The sequence below is a fragment of the Molossus molossus genome, unplaced genomic scaffold, assembly GCF_014108415.1.
Source record: "Molossus molossus isolate mMolMol1 unplaced genomic scaffold, mMolMol1.p scaffold_m16_p_19, whole genome shotgun sequence".
Classification (NCBI taxonomy): Eukaryota; Metazoa; Chordata; class Mammalia; order Chiroptera; family Molossidae; genus Molossus; species Molossus molossus.
Genome location: NW_023425354.1, coordinates 44,507,037 through 44,523,025, shown reverse-complemented (window position 1 = coordinate 44,523,025; position 15,989 = coordinate 44,507,037). Strand labels below are relative to the sequence as shown.

Here is a 15,989-nt window from a genome sequence, read left to right as displayed (position 1 = left end):
CTACGATGTCCCTCCAGATTCTCAACCACCACATGTGGGCAGGGCCAGCCCTTTTTGAGTCTTGCCCTTCCTACCAATCACAGCGTGGCTTCTTCTGTATGTTCTTAGTTATAAAACTTTTGTTAAACTAGTCTTCAGTTGGTTATTCGGATTCATTGTTCTGTAATTCAGTTGTAATTCTGATTTTTTTTCTGGGAGGAGGTAACTTCCACCTACTCTGCCACCATCTTGTATCACCCAGGACTTAATGTATTTCAAAGATCATTTCATTGGTTTGATTTTGCTTTAAGCTATTTGAATTTAACCATATTTTTGGGAAATGAAACAACTACAGAACTTTGCCCCTCTGCTGTACTTTATCTAGATATCTGTTTTCAGGTTCGACGTGGTGGCATTGGTGCCCAGTGTGGGTTGGTGTTTGCCTATAACTCATCTTCAGATAAATTTCATGCAGAAGAACACTTCAAACGGTTTGAAAAATATGACAAGTGGAAACTTCAGGAATTCAGGCAATTTCTAAAAAGCAGGTAAAGAACTGAATAAAAATCTTTGTAGTTAATATGATTGTATACATTCTCTTACTGATGAAATATGCTTTCTTGTCTTTATAGAAAAGGTGCCACTAACCCACCCGCAGTAGCCATGAGCATTCATTGCTTCTAGCAGCATATGTAAAGATGTGTATTTTAATTTGTTCACAGACTTACTTGGTCTCTTCTGTGACCAGGCATACTCATTTTTTTTTCTTTTAATATATTTTTATTGATTTTTTAGAGAGAGAAGAAGGGAGAGAGAGATAGGAACATCAATATGAGAGAGACACATCGATTGGCCGCCTCCTGCATAACCCCCACAGGGGATCAAGCCCGCAACCCGGGCATGTATCCTGACCAGGAATTGAACCACGACTTCTCAGTCCATGGGATGATGCTAAGTCCACTGAGCCACACCAGTTGGGCAAGGCACACTCATTTTCAAGACGGCTGGGTAATGATATACACCTGAATTGTGGGCAGCCTGAGGTCTTCAGTCTTACCTTGCCACTGGGAAATTTACCCATACCCCCATCTTCCTCCTTCTATTCATGCTTTTAATGAAAATATTTATTAAGCACCTACTATGTATGCATTAGGCCTATTGCTAGGCACTGAAGATACTATAATGAGCAAAAAATGGCAGTTGCTGCTCTATGGAGCTTCCTCTTTAGCTTGAAAACAGAGGATACAACTGGTAGTATCAGTGTTATGAATACAAGGTAAGAGAAGGTAGGGTGTTGCACATGGTAGAGCACCTGACCTGACCAGGGAAGGCTTCCTGGAGGAAGTATTGTTTATGGTATAAAAACTAAAGGATGAGTTAGAGTTAATTAGCCACTTGAATAAGTAGAAGGAGAAGAACAGAGAACTCAGAAGTGTAGTATGGCATAAAAGGACTGCCAGGTATTGCTGAGGTGTACTGTAAGTGGAGAGTGGTGAGAGATGAAACTGGAGAGCTAGGAAGAGGCCAGGTCATTAAAGGTCTTTTTGTGTCTGTTTCAGGGTTTAGACTTCATCCTTAAAGCAATGGGAGGGGTGCAGCAGGGAGTGGGTGCAGAGTGTTGTTGAGGAGTTCTAAGAAGAACTAGATCAGATGTGTGTTTTAGAAGTACTGGTTTGGGTCATGCTGTGTGTCGAGTGGATTGGAGGAGAGCAAGCATGGAGGCAGGATAAAATGGAGGAGGATGTCACTGCCACCTAGGAGGCCAGAGGTGTGGGTGATCTCAACGAGAGCAGCAAGAGCAGCGATGCAGAGATGTGGACAACTAGAAGGTGGAAGCAACAGGACCTGTTGAGTTACTAAATGTAGAACAGGAGAAGGAAGAAAACTTAGGAGTCAATGAGTCCTGGGCCTTGGCTTGGGAAGATGGGAACATTGATAGTGTCTTTCTGTATGCTAGAATATACCTCGGGGAAAAAGGTTTGTGGGGAAGATGGTAAGCTTAGTTTTGGTCCTTTTGAATTTAAGGTTCTAGGAAGCCTGTGAGATATTCAATAGCTAGTTGGATAAAGAGGTTATGAAATAGTCATTTGTACTTTAAGTACAGATATGAGAGACATTTAAGTGATAATTTAAAACAAATTAGAAGAGATCATTCTGGAAGAGTGTGTAGGTTGGGATGAGAAGCGACCTTAGGTCAATGTGCTAAGAGGCACCAACATTTAAGGGGCAACACAGAGAAGGAGACTGAAAAAAACAGCCAGAGAAGCAGCAGGAAAGCTAGGGATATGTCATCATGAAGCCAAGTTGAAAGAAGTAAGGAGTGGGCATTGGTGCCAAATGTTAGCCAGAAATCAGTAAGATAAAGTCTAGGAGTGGACCTGTTGGATTTAGCTACAGAGGTCATTGGGCAGCGTTGCCCCCTTGTTATTAGTAACAAGTTAAAATTCATGAAACTGAAGCCTAGACTTGGTTTTTACTACTATATATCACAGGAATGGGGTGCTGGAGCTAACAGAAGCCTTGAACTATCATCAGGTCCTGTATTACTAAGCTTTAATGTACAAATGAGCCACCAAGGATTGTGTTAAAATGTGGATTCTGAGTCAGTAGCTCTGGGTGGGGCCTGAGACTTTTATTTCTGACAAACTTTCGGGTGACTCTGATGCTCCCCATCCACAGACCACACTTTAAGTAACAAGGATTTGGAAAAACTCTCCCTCTGCTGTATTTCCTTTGGTGGCGTCCTTAACAAATGATTATTCAGCCTCTCTAGAATACTCCTAATGATAAAGAATTCACTGCACTACAGTAAATAGAATATGTTCAGTTGAAATCTAATTTTGTAATTTCCACTCAGTGGTCTATTTTTTAAAAATATGTTTTTATTTTTTATTTTTTAGAGAGAGGGGAAGGGAGAGTTAAACATCGATGTGAGAGAGAAACATTGTTAGGCTGCCTCCTGCACGCCCCCTAGGGAGACTGAGCTTGCAACCTGGGCATGTGCCTTGACTGGGGATCAAACTGGGACTTCTCGGTCCATGGGACAACGCTCAATCCACTGAGCCACAGCGGCCGGGCACAACTCAGTGGTCTTAATTCAACCCTCTTCATGAAAGTGGTCAAATCTCCCCTACTGCTAAAATCTCTTTATATGTCTGTTTTTATAAAGATGCTTTTCTTTTAAAATAATAACTGGAGATTACAATTGTTTTTAAGCAGCTATGTCCTACTCTTGGGACATATCAAAATAGGTCTTTTTTCTTTAACCTGCTATCAAGCAAGATCTTTTCACATCTTATATAGGATGGCTTTTTTAAACCTCATTGTAGGTCTATTTACTACTCCCTTGCTGATTTTACCTCTGGTTTCAGCCTGAACTACTCTGGAATCCTGATTTGGTTGGCCCACATATTATCAGTGCCTTTCTAGTTTGGAAATCAAAATATTAATGTACATGTATCTATCTTTCTGCCCTTTTTTCCTGTTCCTCTGTTCAGACAATAGTCAGCCAGCATGCTCCAGGACTAGCTGTTTGGTTGCTGTGCACACTGAGCAGTACTGATACTCAGCTTGCTTTTCTCTACCTTGCCTGCTGTGTGGTATAGGGAACAGGGTTGCTTCTCCCTGCTCTTTGCATCCTGCCAACTCTCTGTGTCTCAAAGATTTCCTTAATGTCTCCCAAAGAATAAATTTAAAAATTCTCAAACACATAATATTGATGAAACTAACTGACAAGATTTTGGGTTAAGACAAAATACCAGCTGTCCCATTGGTTTTAGGGTTAACTATATTGTGAAAAGTTTATGCTAAGAAGGACTTATATTAAGAAGAGAACATTTGTTTCTCTGTTACCGAACCTACTCCGAGTCCTTTGTCTTTTTCCTCTTGCTGTAAAACCCTGTGTTTGCGTCTCTTATCCATACAGAATACTCATGTGATGCTAGCTTGTTAGCTGTGTCATAGATTAAATAGTATAAAGTTAGGACTAGTACTTGAAAAGACTGCCTTTTCTCTGTCTTAGTTATTGAATCCCTGAAAAGGAGTACCATTCGAGTGTCCATTTTTCATTTATTTATTTTTAAATTGATATTTTTAAAATGTTTTTATTGATTTTTTTAGTAGAGATGAAGGGAGAGAGAGAGAGAGACAGAAACATCGATGTGAGAGAGAAACATCAATCAGCTACCTCCTGCACACCCCCCACTGGGGGTTGAGCCTGCAACCCGGGCATGTGCCCTGACTGGGACCTCTCTGTCCATGGGACAATGCTCAACCCACAGACACCAGCCAGGAAAGTGCCCAGTTTTTGAAAAGAAGTAGCACACAGTTGCACTTCTTCTTCTTCTTTTTTTTAATCCTCATCCGAGGACATTTTTCGCATTTATCTTCAGAAAGAGCGGGAGGGAGAGAGGGGGAAAGAGAGAGAGAGAGAAACATCGACGTGAGAGAGACACACCGACTGGTTGCCACCCACACAACCTCAACCGGGGCCGGGGACAAACTGCAAACAAGGTACGTGCCCTTAGCGGGAACTGAACCAGGGACTCTCCGGTCTGCGGGCCGACGCGCTAATCGCTGAGCCAAACCGGCCAAGGCCACAGTTGCACTTCTTCAACCTCCAGGCTGAACTGCTTTCCCTGAAGGACTTCTAAAGGAATAAGAAAAATGCTGAGGCTTCTGAAGGCTGACATTTTCTGTTTTTGGAATTCTAGGATCTGAAAGCTGCTCAGCTTTTACCCTTTAGTTATTGTAAGTGGCCCAAACCTCAGGGTGGTCACACATACATTAGCCAGGAAAACAAAGCTCTTTCCAGAAACACACACCAGCTGTTGTATTATACCTTATTCCTGTGTAGCTCATCTAAGATGCCTTGACTATGTCTCATTCTTCAGATAGACCAGTTATCTAGAGAAGCAAACTTTCTCTTTAGTTCTCAGATTATATTTGGGACTGATAATTCCCATTTCACAGATGAGGCTGAGATAGGGAGGAAATTACCACAAACTACCTCATATGTTAATTGACAGGTCATTCATACACGTTAAATGCCACTTAGATGGTGCCTTATTTGTTGGACCCTTGAGAGATTTAGGAATAGGAAAATGTTTATGATTACCCTTGTGTTTACAGGATTGGTTGCTCATCTGATGACCTTGGAGAGGATGATCCTATTGGCTGGTTCGAGCTGGAAGAAGAGTGGGATGAAGCAGAGGTCAAGCTGCAGCAGTGCAGAGTTGCCAGAGTAAGCATTATTGAATTGCAGCCTTCACATATTTGCCCACTCCCATCCATTTGTTCTGTAAGTATTAATTGAGTGGTTATTGTGTACCAGCCCTGTGCCAGCACTGGAACCCTCAAGGTAAATCAGACATGATTATGGCCCTCAAGGAGTTCAGAGTCTAGTGGGAGATTCAAATGTATATTACACTGTGATACGGGCTGTGATCAACGGATATACAGGGGGCTCTTGCAGCCCAGAAGAAAAAGATCTATCCTAGCCTGGAGTTCACTAAAGAGGGCTTCCCAGTGAAGGTGGTATGATGCTGAGTATGGAAAGCTGACTAAGCCATCATCTCTAGCCTGGCTGAGATGTGCAGAGAAGGGCATCTCAGGCTGAGAGAACAGCATGTACACAAGCATAAATGCAAGAGAAATGTGTTTCCATAGCTATGGTATAATCTTGATTTTTTTTAACCTCTAGTGTAAATCTTATTAAGAAGCTTAAATAGCCCTGGCCAGTTTGGTTCAGTGGTTAGAGCGTTGGACTGCGGTCCAGAGAGACCCGGGTTCGGTTCCCGCTAAGGGCATGTACCTCGGTTGCAATTTGTCCCCGGCCTTGGTTGAGTTGTGCGGGTGGCAGCCACTCAATGTGTCCCTTTCACATCGATGTTTCTCTCTCTCTCTCTTCCTCTCTCTCACTCCCAATCTATCTGAACAAAAAATGAAAAATGGCCCTGGCCGGTTTGGCTCAGCAGTTAGAGCGTCGGCCTGCGGTCCTGAGAGACCCGGGTTCGGTTCCCGATAAGGGCGAGTACCTCGGTTGCAGTTTGTCCCCCGGCCATGGTCGGTCGTGCGGGTGGCAGCCACTCGATATGTTCCTTTCACATCGATATTTCTCTCTCTCTCTCTGTTCCTCTCTCTCCCTCCCACTCTACCTGAACAAAAAAATGGGAAAATGTTCTTGGGTGAGGATAAAAAAAAAAAAAGAAAGAAAAATGTCCTCGGGTGAGGATTAAAAAAAACAACAGAGGCTGAAATAGAGACATAGGAACTGTCTTTGGGGTTTATACATAGTAGATATTTATGCAGTTGAGGAATGGATTCTGAAAGGCTCTTGACCAAGGAGCTGTCACTGTAAGAAGCAAATAGTTTGAGTGGAAGCTGGGTTTTGAAAATGGCTTTAGATTTGAGCATACAAGCTGTGTCCTGGGCTTCCAGCACATGGGTTGCATATATCTGCTGGGGACTTTGAGAGGCTTCCTCATGGCATTTGTGGACTGTTTTTGCCATTTATCTGATTTCTATTCAAAATGACTGTGCCACAGAGCAGACATACTTCACTTATTCTTCTTGTCCTAATTCTGTTTTTGCCTTGAAGAGGGACTAATATAGTTTCTCTTATTGTGATCTTTCTCAAGACTAGACTTCATTCTACATTTGTATTGTCTTTTTTCTGTTTGCTATAGATGCTGGACTTTTTTGTGTCCCCCGTGCTAGGCATACTGGGTACCTCATAAATTGTTAAAGTCATAGGAGGACCTTCCAAGGAAGCCCTTTATTTCCCTTTCATCAATTTCCAGGGCTTTTGAGTCCTTTGCCTTAAATCTCTCTTGTCCTTTCTAGTACTTGATGGTGAAGTTCCTCTGCACCCGTCAGGAGTCGGCAGAGCGCTTGGGAGTACAAGGCTTGAGCATCAGTGGGTACCTCCGACCAGCAAGAGCAGAAGCAGAACAGAGTGTCATCGGTGCTCACTGCAGAAAGGACGTGGAGGAGAGTGTCTGTGGGGCCACACTGCTCCTTAGGACCCTTCAATTCATCCAGCAGCTTGCCCATGACCTGGTAGTGTTTCCTCAGTTGTTCGACCTCATTCCTTTGGGAAAATAACTGACAGTGTTCAGGGAAATGAACACCAACCAGTTGGAGCCTGCAGTATTAATGAGTACGGCAGGCATTGTGCTGTGATGATGTTGGAAGGCCAAGTGGAGTGAGATGTTGGGCATTGAGGGCATCAGTCAGTGAAAGACTAAGTGGCATGTGGCCATCATTGTGAGGGTTCCGACTAGACATACAGACAGAGCTTAAAGATCCCCAGCTATGACTGAGCAGACTGGGGAGTCAAACCAAGTTTATGGAATTTGTATCTTTTTTAAGTCTTCTTTAAGGAAAATTATTCCTGAAGTGTAGGTGAATTCTATTTATTTACTGAAAGTACCAAAATAATGTCAGAATTTGAAATCATTTGTGTTTTGATACTGCTTCTACAGTCACTAATAAAAACAGTGGCAACTCACTCAAAGGGAGATTTTACAGCCATCACCATGGAGAATGTGGTTTTTGTCAGGAATTTAGTGGTGGCCTCCTGTGTGGTGTGCAACAGTATCCACTCTTGACCTTTATCCTGCTTCAGGGCACATTTAGAGATTGGTAACTCAACATGTGTATAGTTTGTTTGGTCTTTGTTATTCAAGCTCTCTTATCGCAACAGGAAATAGCAAATGAAAGAGAGATAGATGCTGAGAAACAGCAGGAGCACTTATAGCAGAATTGGTCTTTCAGCCTACATTCAGGGAAGGGTCAAAACACACTGTGATGTAATCATGGGCATTATTGTCATCCAGTGAAGACTCACTTATGTTTCAGGTGTGGTGTTGATGAAGTCAGGGAGCCTCCGTGTGTGTGTGTGTGTGTGTGTGTGTGTGTGTGTGATGGGTGTGATGTGTGTGATGTGTATATACATTTACATACATATGTACATATAAACACCACATATACATGTACATATTTTAGAAGTTTCACACCAAAAATAGTTGTTCACAGACTTCTTAGTAATTAAGAGTAAGCATCCATTATATGGGAATTTTACCAGGTTGGCTACCTCATCTCTTAACAATAAGAAGTAAATGAGCCATTATGATATTTCTCTAAATGCATTTTTAATTTTATTTTTTCTGGTCTTTATAATTTTTTAGGTGCAGCAGAAGGAGAGTGGCTTAAAATATAAATCTTTTCTGGACTTCGCGGGTCTTGATTTGCAGATCTTCTGGAATTTTTACAGTAAATTGAAACAAAAGTAGGTCAGAATTTGTTACAAGGTGATAATCATATAAATACAACTGAAGAAAGACACTGAATTTTGCTATTCTTAATGGACAGTTTTTTTCTTCTAAGTTTTTTTACTTCCTACTAGTTTATTGTTCTGATTTGAAAGATTTGGTTATTATGGAAAATAACACCTAGATATAGAAATAAAAAAGTAATATTTTATAGAAATTACATATTTCTATTAACCACTGTATTTGGGCAGTATTTTCATAAACATTTTTTCATGTGATTATCATTACAACCTTGTGGGATGAGAAAATCAAGTATGATAGCAGTACCTTCATTTTACAGATGAAGAAACAGGATCAGAAATGCATTTCCTGGTCCCACCGAGGGCAGAGTCAGGTGGGGTCTGTATTTTCAGACTTTACCTAGTCACTGTACATTGTTCTTTCTGTTCCACCTTTATTCCTGTGGGTTGGCATTCTTTTCACCGAGCCTGATGCCTAGAGGAGAGTCCTTTGTAGACAGTTTGGCTTTGGAGGATAAAAGCAACTTACCTTTTTGCTCTCTGATGTTTTTTATCTTTCTCTAGCCCAAGAGAAGAATGCATCTGTGCCCAAACACTGCTATTACAGCTCCTTCAGAGCTGCTTCTCGGTGCTGCAAAGAGACTCCGAGGCTGCCTCTGAAGTTGGAAAGGCTCCACGCCAGAGCCCCAAGGGGCTGGAGGCCGCCAAGGAGCTCTATACACACTTATGTGATGGTAGGGATTGGGATTTTTCTTTAATGTGATCCTGTGCTAGTCACCTGCAGGGCTTCTTGCTGGGGAGAACAGGAGGTCATCTGATCATGCAAGCCCAGGAAAGGGATCGCTTCTTTGAAAAATGAGTGTTTCCTTTCATCCTCTTTTGAATCTTATTTTGAGTTTAGTATTTTTCCCCTCATCAATAACTTCCTCCTGGTTTCTGATATACAGCTGTGTTATATTGAGAGAAATTATTATTACACTCTTCAGTCTTTACTTCAGCTAAGACACTGGGAAGAGTTTGATAGATTGAGTGGGAGATATAATGATAAATTGAGAATAAAACATGTGACCATTTGGAGTTATTTTCTTTTTTATCCTCACCTGAGGACATTTTTCCATTGTTTTGCTCAGATAGAGTGGGAGGGAAAGAGAGGAAGAGAGAGAGAAACTTCGATGTGAAAGGGACACGTCAAGTGGCTGCCACCCGCACGACCCAACCAGGGCTGGGGACAAACTGCAACTGAGGCACATGCCTTTAGCAGGAACCAAACCAGGATCTCTTGGGACTGCAGGCTGACGCTCTTAACCGCTAAGCCAAACCAGCCAGGGCTAAAGTTATTTTTAAGTCTTTGTCAAGTTGTGTCTCAAAAGGGCAGGGAAATAATGAAATTTAAACTGGTACTTATAGTCTTTATTTTAGTTAAATGTAATCAAAAAATAATTTTCTTACATTGCCTAGCCTATACAGAAATATTTCATTTTGTACAGAAACTACAAAATGGAGAGTAATGAGTTTATAGGCTAGTTTACACAGACATATATATATATGTAAATAGAATAAATATGTAAATAGAATAAAGTGACTAGATGGAATATATTAAAACTGATTTCATTGTTCATTTTTATCAGTGGTGGATAGGATGGATGGAGACTCTGTGCCCATGGAAATATTAAAACAAGAAGTCAGGAATACTCTTCTCAGTGGAGCTGCGATCTTCTTTCCTGATCGACAGACCCAGCGGAACCATCTCTTCACCATGATGGTACGTACTTACGTTAAAAGTATAGATTCTATTCCTGATAAAAATGATGTGTTAGAAGGCCTTGCCAGTGCTGTAGAATCGGGAAAAGAAATTTTCAAAATAACAATTGAAAAAAACGAAAGCAGATAATAATTATTTATAAATGATATGGTTATAGATTCATGTTGAGGCTCAGTGAATAAGGTTTTGGGTTGTATTTCAGCTCTCTGCAAAATTTGCATATCAGCTTGAGGAACCAGTTTTTGCATTTTTAGTTATAACCTTCAGCATCCCTGACCTGACCCACTGGACTATGGGCAGAGTTCAGTTCTTCTTGTTTGCTGGAAGTATTTATCAGGCAGCTAAGCAAATAACTTCTTTGCTGGCATGTGTCCCACAGAGAAAAATAGCAAGAGTACTTATGACCTCTTGTGTTACATCGCTATCTATCAGCAAAGCAACCCAGTCCCTTTCCCTTTGCCCATCCCTCTGACAGCAGTGGTAAGGGTTATATTTCCCTTTCTCTTTCTGATGAATTAAACAGCACTGCTGTCATTTGTGACCATATCTCTCCCACCCTCCTATGCCAGTCAGGAGGGGGAGGGTCTTATATCCCCCTCAGTTTCTTGCATAGCAGTAGGTGTTCAATACATTTAGTGAATCCTCTTACGAAAAAATAAAGTGCTTCCACTGTAGCATAGTAGCCCCATCAAGAGATGTGATTTCTATAACTGTCACCATAGGCTATTCTGACTTGTATAGAGAAAACTTAGATCCTGTTTAAAAACAAACAGAAAGTTCACAAGAAATATACCCTGTCCCTGCTCTTCCCTCTTGTGATGGCATGCCCAGTGATGAAAAGTACTATGTATCTTTTAGAAGTCATCTTCTTAAACATTTGCATCAAGCTTTCCTGCAGGAAGCCTTGATGTTAACTTTAGCCATCTTCTGTTTAGATGGGTGGTTCTGATCTCTCTTAGCATTGGGCCAGGTCTTGGTTGGGCACCATGAGGTGGTCTGGTGACCCTGACTTTCCTCATGCTTGGGAACAGTGGGCAGTGGCATTTCATGCTGCTTTAGGTCTTTGCAATGTCATGGAATAGGTTTTCTGAATGTGCAGTTTCTTGTTTTCTAGAAAAATGTCACTGAGCAGGAACACAAGCAGTCCCTGCAGCTCACTTTCCGCTCACTGTGCACATATTTTAGGTAAGTTTGTAATTCTTTTTTTTTTTTTTTATCCTCACCCGAGGACACCTTTCCATTTTTTGTTCAGATAGAGCGGGAGGGAGAGAGAGAGAGAAACATCAATGTGAAGGGACATATCTAGTGGCTGCCACCCGCACGACCAACCAGGGCCGGGGACAAACTGCAACCAAGGTACGTGCCCTTAGCGGGAACCGAACCCGGGTCTCTCTGTACCGCAGGCCGACGCTCCAACCGCTGAGCCAAACCGGCCAGGGCAAGTTTGTAATTCTTTTCAATTGTCCATTATTTCAAATCTTTGCAAAGTTTTTTTCTTTAGCTATCCCTTTCATGTGCTTTTGGAGTAATCAGATACTTCCCTCTACTGAGCCAGATTTCTGGAGTGAGACACCACTTGTCACAGGAGTGACTAAATTAGTGGGAGAATAACAATCTTGTCCAGAACTTAATCCAAGTCCCAGTCATTATAAGACGATTTAGAGTTGAATCCATTGAGGATCCTTTTGAATACTTCAGTGTCTAATTAATCTTTGAAGACACAAACTGAAGCCCTGTACTGAAATCTAAAAACCCAATTACATTAAAACCAACTGCAACCCTGGCCAGTTTGGCACAGTGCTTAGAGCTTCGGCCTGCGGACCAATGAGTCATGGATTTGGTTGCAGTTCACCACTAGCCCTGGTCAGGGTTGTGCAGGAAGCAACCAGTTGATGTGTCCCTCCCACGTTGATGTTTCTCTCTCCCTCTCTCTCTTTCTTTCTCCCTCCCACTTCATCCATCTGAAGATAAATAGAAAAATATTGTCAGGTGAAGATTAAAAACAAACAAACAAAACCCAACTGCAGAATGGTAGCTTAACAAAAGAAATGTGCCGAGAGGGGATGACTTGGAGAGTGTTGCATGCTTTAACTACTTATGGGCTTGTAGGCTGCATTATTGAAGGTATAGACTTTTTCTTTTGTTTTACATTTTTATTGATTTTTTTTTTTTTTAGAGAGAGAGAGAAACATTGATGTGAGAGAGAGACATTGATCAGCTGCCTCCCGCACACCCCCTACCGGGGATTGAGCCTGCAACCTGAGCATGTACCCTGACCGGGAATCGAACTGGGACCTCTCAGTCCTTGGGCTGACTCTCAATCCACTGAGCCACACCAGCCGGGCCTCTTTTTATTTTTTTAATCCTTACCTGAGGATATGTTTTTTATTGATTTTTAGAGAGAAACATCGATGTGAAAGAAACATTGATCGGTTGCTTCCCATAAATACCCTGACTGGAGATGGAACCCACAGTCTTTTATGTATAGGACAATGCTTCAAAACACTGAGTGAGCCACACCAGCCAGGGCTAAAGGTATAGACTCTTGAAGGAGGAAGAGAACTTAGAGCCCAAGCTACTATCCGCAAGTCAGACTACACTTGGTATAGTCTAAGTCGGACATAGAGGACTCTGTAAAATGTGTTCAGAATCAAGTATCAAGGATGATGAAAGAGGCTGGGGCTGTCATGTGAAGAACATTTGAAGACAGGAATGATTAGCCCGATTGTCAAGTTAGCAGTTGTAAGGTTAGGTGTGTTTCTTATTGGTGGTCAAGGTGATTTATTAATTAGATTTATTCTTCGGAATCTTTTCTAAGGACTTGAGGATTTATAGGCCTGTGCTTACATAAGGACGTGTGGACATAAGGACAGTGGCTCACACCCAGCTGGGACCATGGCTTTTTTTCTCACCCAAATTCCTCACATCTCACTGAACTGACACTGAAGTCTTAGTAGGTTCCTTTTTGGAACCTTTTAAGATAAAAAAAAAAAAATGTAAATCTGCTTTTTAAAACAAGGTGTCATGATTAATTTGTGTTTCTTCAGTGATAGGGATCCAGGCGGCCTTCTGCTTTTACCTGAGAAGGGCAACCTGGCCGACATGAACATCAGCGAAGTACTGGCAGTCATGAGGACTCTCCTCTCTGTTGCTGCTCGGGAGGTAACTGCTGGTTGTGCCCTGTTTTCTTTGCCTCATGTTTTTAGGCGCACAGAATACAGCTGTCACTGTGCCTTCTTCCTCTTCAGCCCTCATTTACCATATGAATGGGGCTTTGTTCTGTGACCATCACAGGAGCATAGAAGTTTCCCAGCCTGCTTGGCTCCTAATCAGCCAGCTTCTGCAAACAAGTGAGGGGACACTTCTGTGACACTATCTTTATTGTTCACTCAGCATCGTTTCTGAGGTGCATCCATGTTGATATATGTGCACAGTGTTTCCTTTATGAACATGCCACAGTTAATTTACCTGTTGTGCTTTGGAGGAGTAGTTAGGTTGTTTCCAGTTTGGGGCAATTACACAGCAGTTATGATATGAACATATCTTGTGGCTTTTGTGTGCAAGAGTTTATTCCTGGAGGTCAGGTGACTCTTCAGAGAAACTCCAGAGAATAAAGATGATTACAGAGCCATAGGAGAATAAGAATCGTTTTTTAAGGTGGGAGAGATTTGACTGAAGGCTCAGGGGAAGGAGCCAGAGAGGATTTGAAGATGTGAGAGGGAAAAGAGATCATTGGTGGGGTAAGGTTCCTGAAGGGCAGAAGGAGTAAAAACCATTTGTAAGTGTTCTGAAAAACTGAGGGCAAAAGAGGAGGTTTCATAATACCTCTTTCTTGGTCACTTCTATGTTGAAAGCTCTTTTGTGACCATTCCTCATTTCCCTAGAATTTTTTTGCCAGTGACAGCTGCTGTCTTAAAAAATGCCCTTGGCTGTGTTCTGCGAATGGCCTTGTTATAAACACTTTCTGTCTCCTCCCTTGTAGTGTGAACTATTGATGCTCAACAAGGCCCAAGTGGAGGTTGGCTCTGTGCTCTTCTCCCTGTTCTGGTCTGTTCAAGGCAGCCTGCTCTCCTGGTGCTATCTGCAGCTGAAGAGCACGGACCCTGGAGCCAAAGATCTTGCCATTGACCTTATTGAAAAATGTGAGTTTCAGGACAAAATCCATGAAAACACATAGGTGTTTGGGTTTTGACTGTGTACGTTCTCACTTAGTACTCATTCATTGAGTGTGCTTATGGTTTTCTTTTCTTGATACAAATTTGATTTGTCTTTGGGTTGTTTTTTCTTCTTAAAATAGAATTCTATAGCATATCTTTTTGCCCAAAGTTTCCTGTCTGAAATGTGTAGTATACCTAGGTATTTTTTATTGTAGGGTTGGGTCATTTCACAACCTAAACATTGCCTTTGCAATCATACAGCATTTCTAGATGGTGTTGTACTCTTTCATAGTCTTTCTTCCTTGTTTTAATCAAGTCATCTAAAAAAGGAAAGTCTTAAACTTTTAGAGTCTAAGGTGTGTGAGCACTGCTGTGATCTTTGCTGATTATTGAAAATACTCAGATTCATACCCCGTAAACCCTCAGAAAATTATATGAAACTCAGCAGGTTCTGAGAAATTGTATGTGGAAAATTTAGTTCCAGCAAACTTGGTCTCAGCAGCTGTGACAAAAATGCTTACACTGTTGATCCCTGTCACCCAAACCTTGTCCCATCGTATGGCAGTCCTAGTGATGGGCCCATTGTAAACAAAGGGAAACTAGCAGTGGGGTCGGTCGGCCATGTAATCGCACTTACAAAAGTGATATCTCCCACCCTTTGAAGTGAAACAAAGACAAAAAATAAAATAAATTACTTACTCTAAAGGTAATCTTTTACTGAGGTTTGCACTGCTTTTCCCTCCCAGAAGAAAGCATTTGTATGGCACTTCCTGGTGTCATGGTCTTTCCGATGTGGAATTTCCTTCATAGCTGCTGTGACAGCTTGCCCTTGATGATGACCAAGCAAGTGACACTTTTACCATTTAAATATTATTTTCTTTCTTTCATTCTTTTTTTGAAGTTTATTTGAATGTCTTTTCTTTTAATAAATGTAAGACTTGCATTCTTTTTTTATCTTTATTGTTGAATGTATTACAGGTGTGTTCCTCATTTTTCCCCCAATGACCCCCTCCTCCCCACTCCCACCCCACCCTCTGCCTTTTCCCACACTGTTGTCTGTGTCCATTGGTTATGCGTATAAGTTCTTTGGTTTATTTCTTCCCATCCCCCAAACTCCCCTTCCCTTTGAGGTTTGTCAGTCTAGCAACCAATTTGAACTTCTTAATCCCTTCACCTTTTTCACCCTTTCCCCCAACCCCCCTTCCCATCTGGCAACCAACAAAATGTTCTCTATATCTATGAGAATGTTTCTGTTCTGTTTGTTCATTTTGTTTGTAGATTCAATTGTTGATAGCTATGTATTCATTGCCATTTTGTTTGTTCATATTTTTTATCTTTTTCTTCAATAAGACCCTTCAACATTTCATATAATAATGGTTTGGTGGTGATAAAATTCTTTAGCTCTTCCTTGTCTGGGAAACTCTTTATATGTCCATTCATTCTAAATGACAGCTTTGCAGGATAAAGTAATGTTGGTTGTAGATTTTTGCTTTTCATCACTGAATATTTCTTGCCATTCCCTTCTGGCCTGCAAAGTTTCTCTTGAGAAAGCAGCTGATAGTTAATGGGAACAACTCCCCTTGTAGGTAACTAACTGCTTTTCTCTTGCTGCTTTTAAGATTTTCTCTTTGTCTTGAACCTTTTGCATTTTGATGATGATGTGTCTTGGTGTGGGTCTCTTGGGGTTCATCTTGTTTGGGACTGTCTGTGCTTCCTGGATGTATGTGTATGTTTTCTTCACCAAGTTAGGGAAGTTTTCTGTCATTAGTGTTTCAAATAGGTTTTCAATTTCTTGTTC

At 41.5% G+C, this 15,989-nt stretch overlaps 1 protein-coding gene across 3 annotated transcripts in view; it reads left to right on the top strand.

Annotated features, from left to right (window-relative positions):
* ZZEF1 (zinc finger ZZ-type and EF-hand domain containing 1) overlaps window positions 1–15,989 on the top strand; it is a 118,673-nt gene that overhangs the window by 34,637 nt on the left and 68,047 nt on the right. For all 3 annotated transcript variants that reach the window (XM_036269907.1, XM_036269906.1, XM_036269908.1), the window contains exons 11-19: window positions 379–527; window positions 5,110–5,221; window positions 6,823–7,038; window positions 8,169–8,269; window positions 8,837–9,006; window positions 9,901–10,034; window positions 11,149–11,219; window positions 13,082–13,196; window positions 14,017–14,176. In XM_036269907.1, the coding sequence (XP_036125800.1) occupies window positions 379–527; window positions 5,110–5,221; window positions 6,823–7,038; window positions 8,169–8,269; window positions 8,837–9,006; window positions 9,901–10,034; window positions 11,149–11,219; window positions 13,082–13,196; window positions 14,017–14,176 (1,228 nt within the window). The remainder of the gene's footprint in view (window positions 1–378; window positions 528–5,109; window positions 5,222–6,822; window positions 7,039–8,168; window positions 8,270–8,836; window positions 9,007–9,900; window positions 10,035–11,148; window positions 11,220–13,081; window positions 13,197–14,016; window positions 14,177–15,989) is intronic.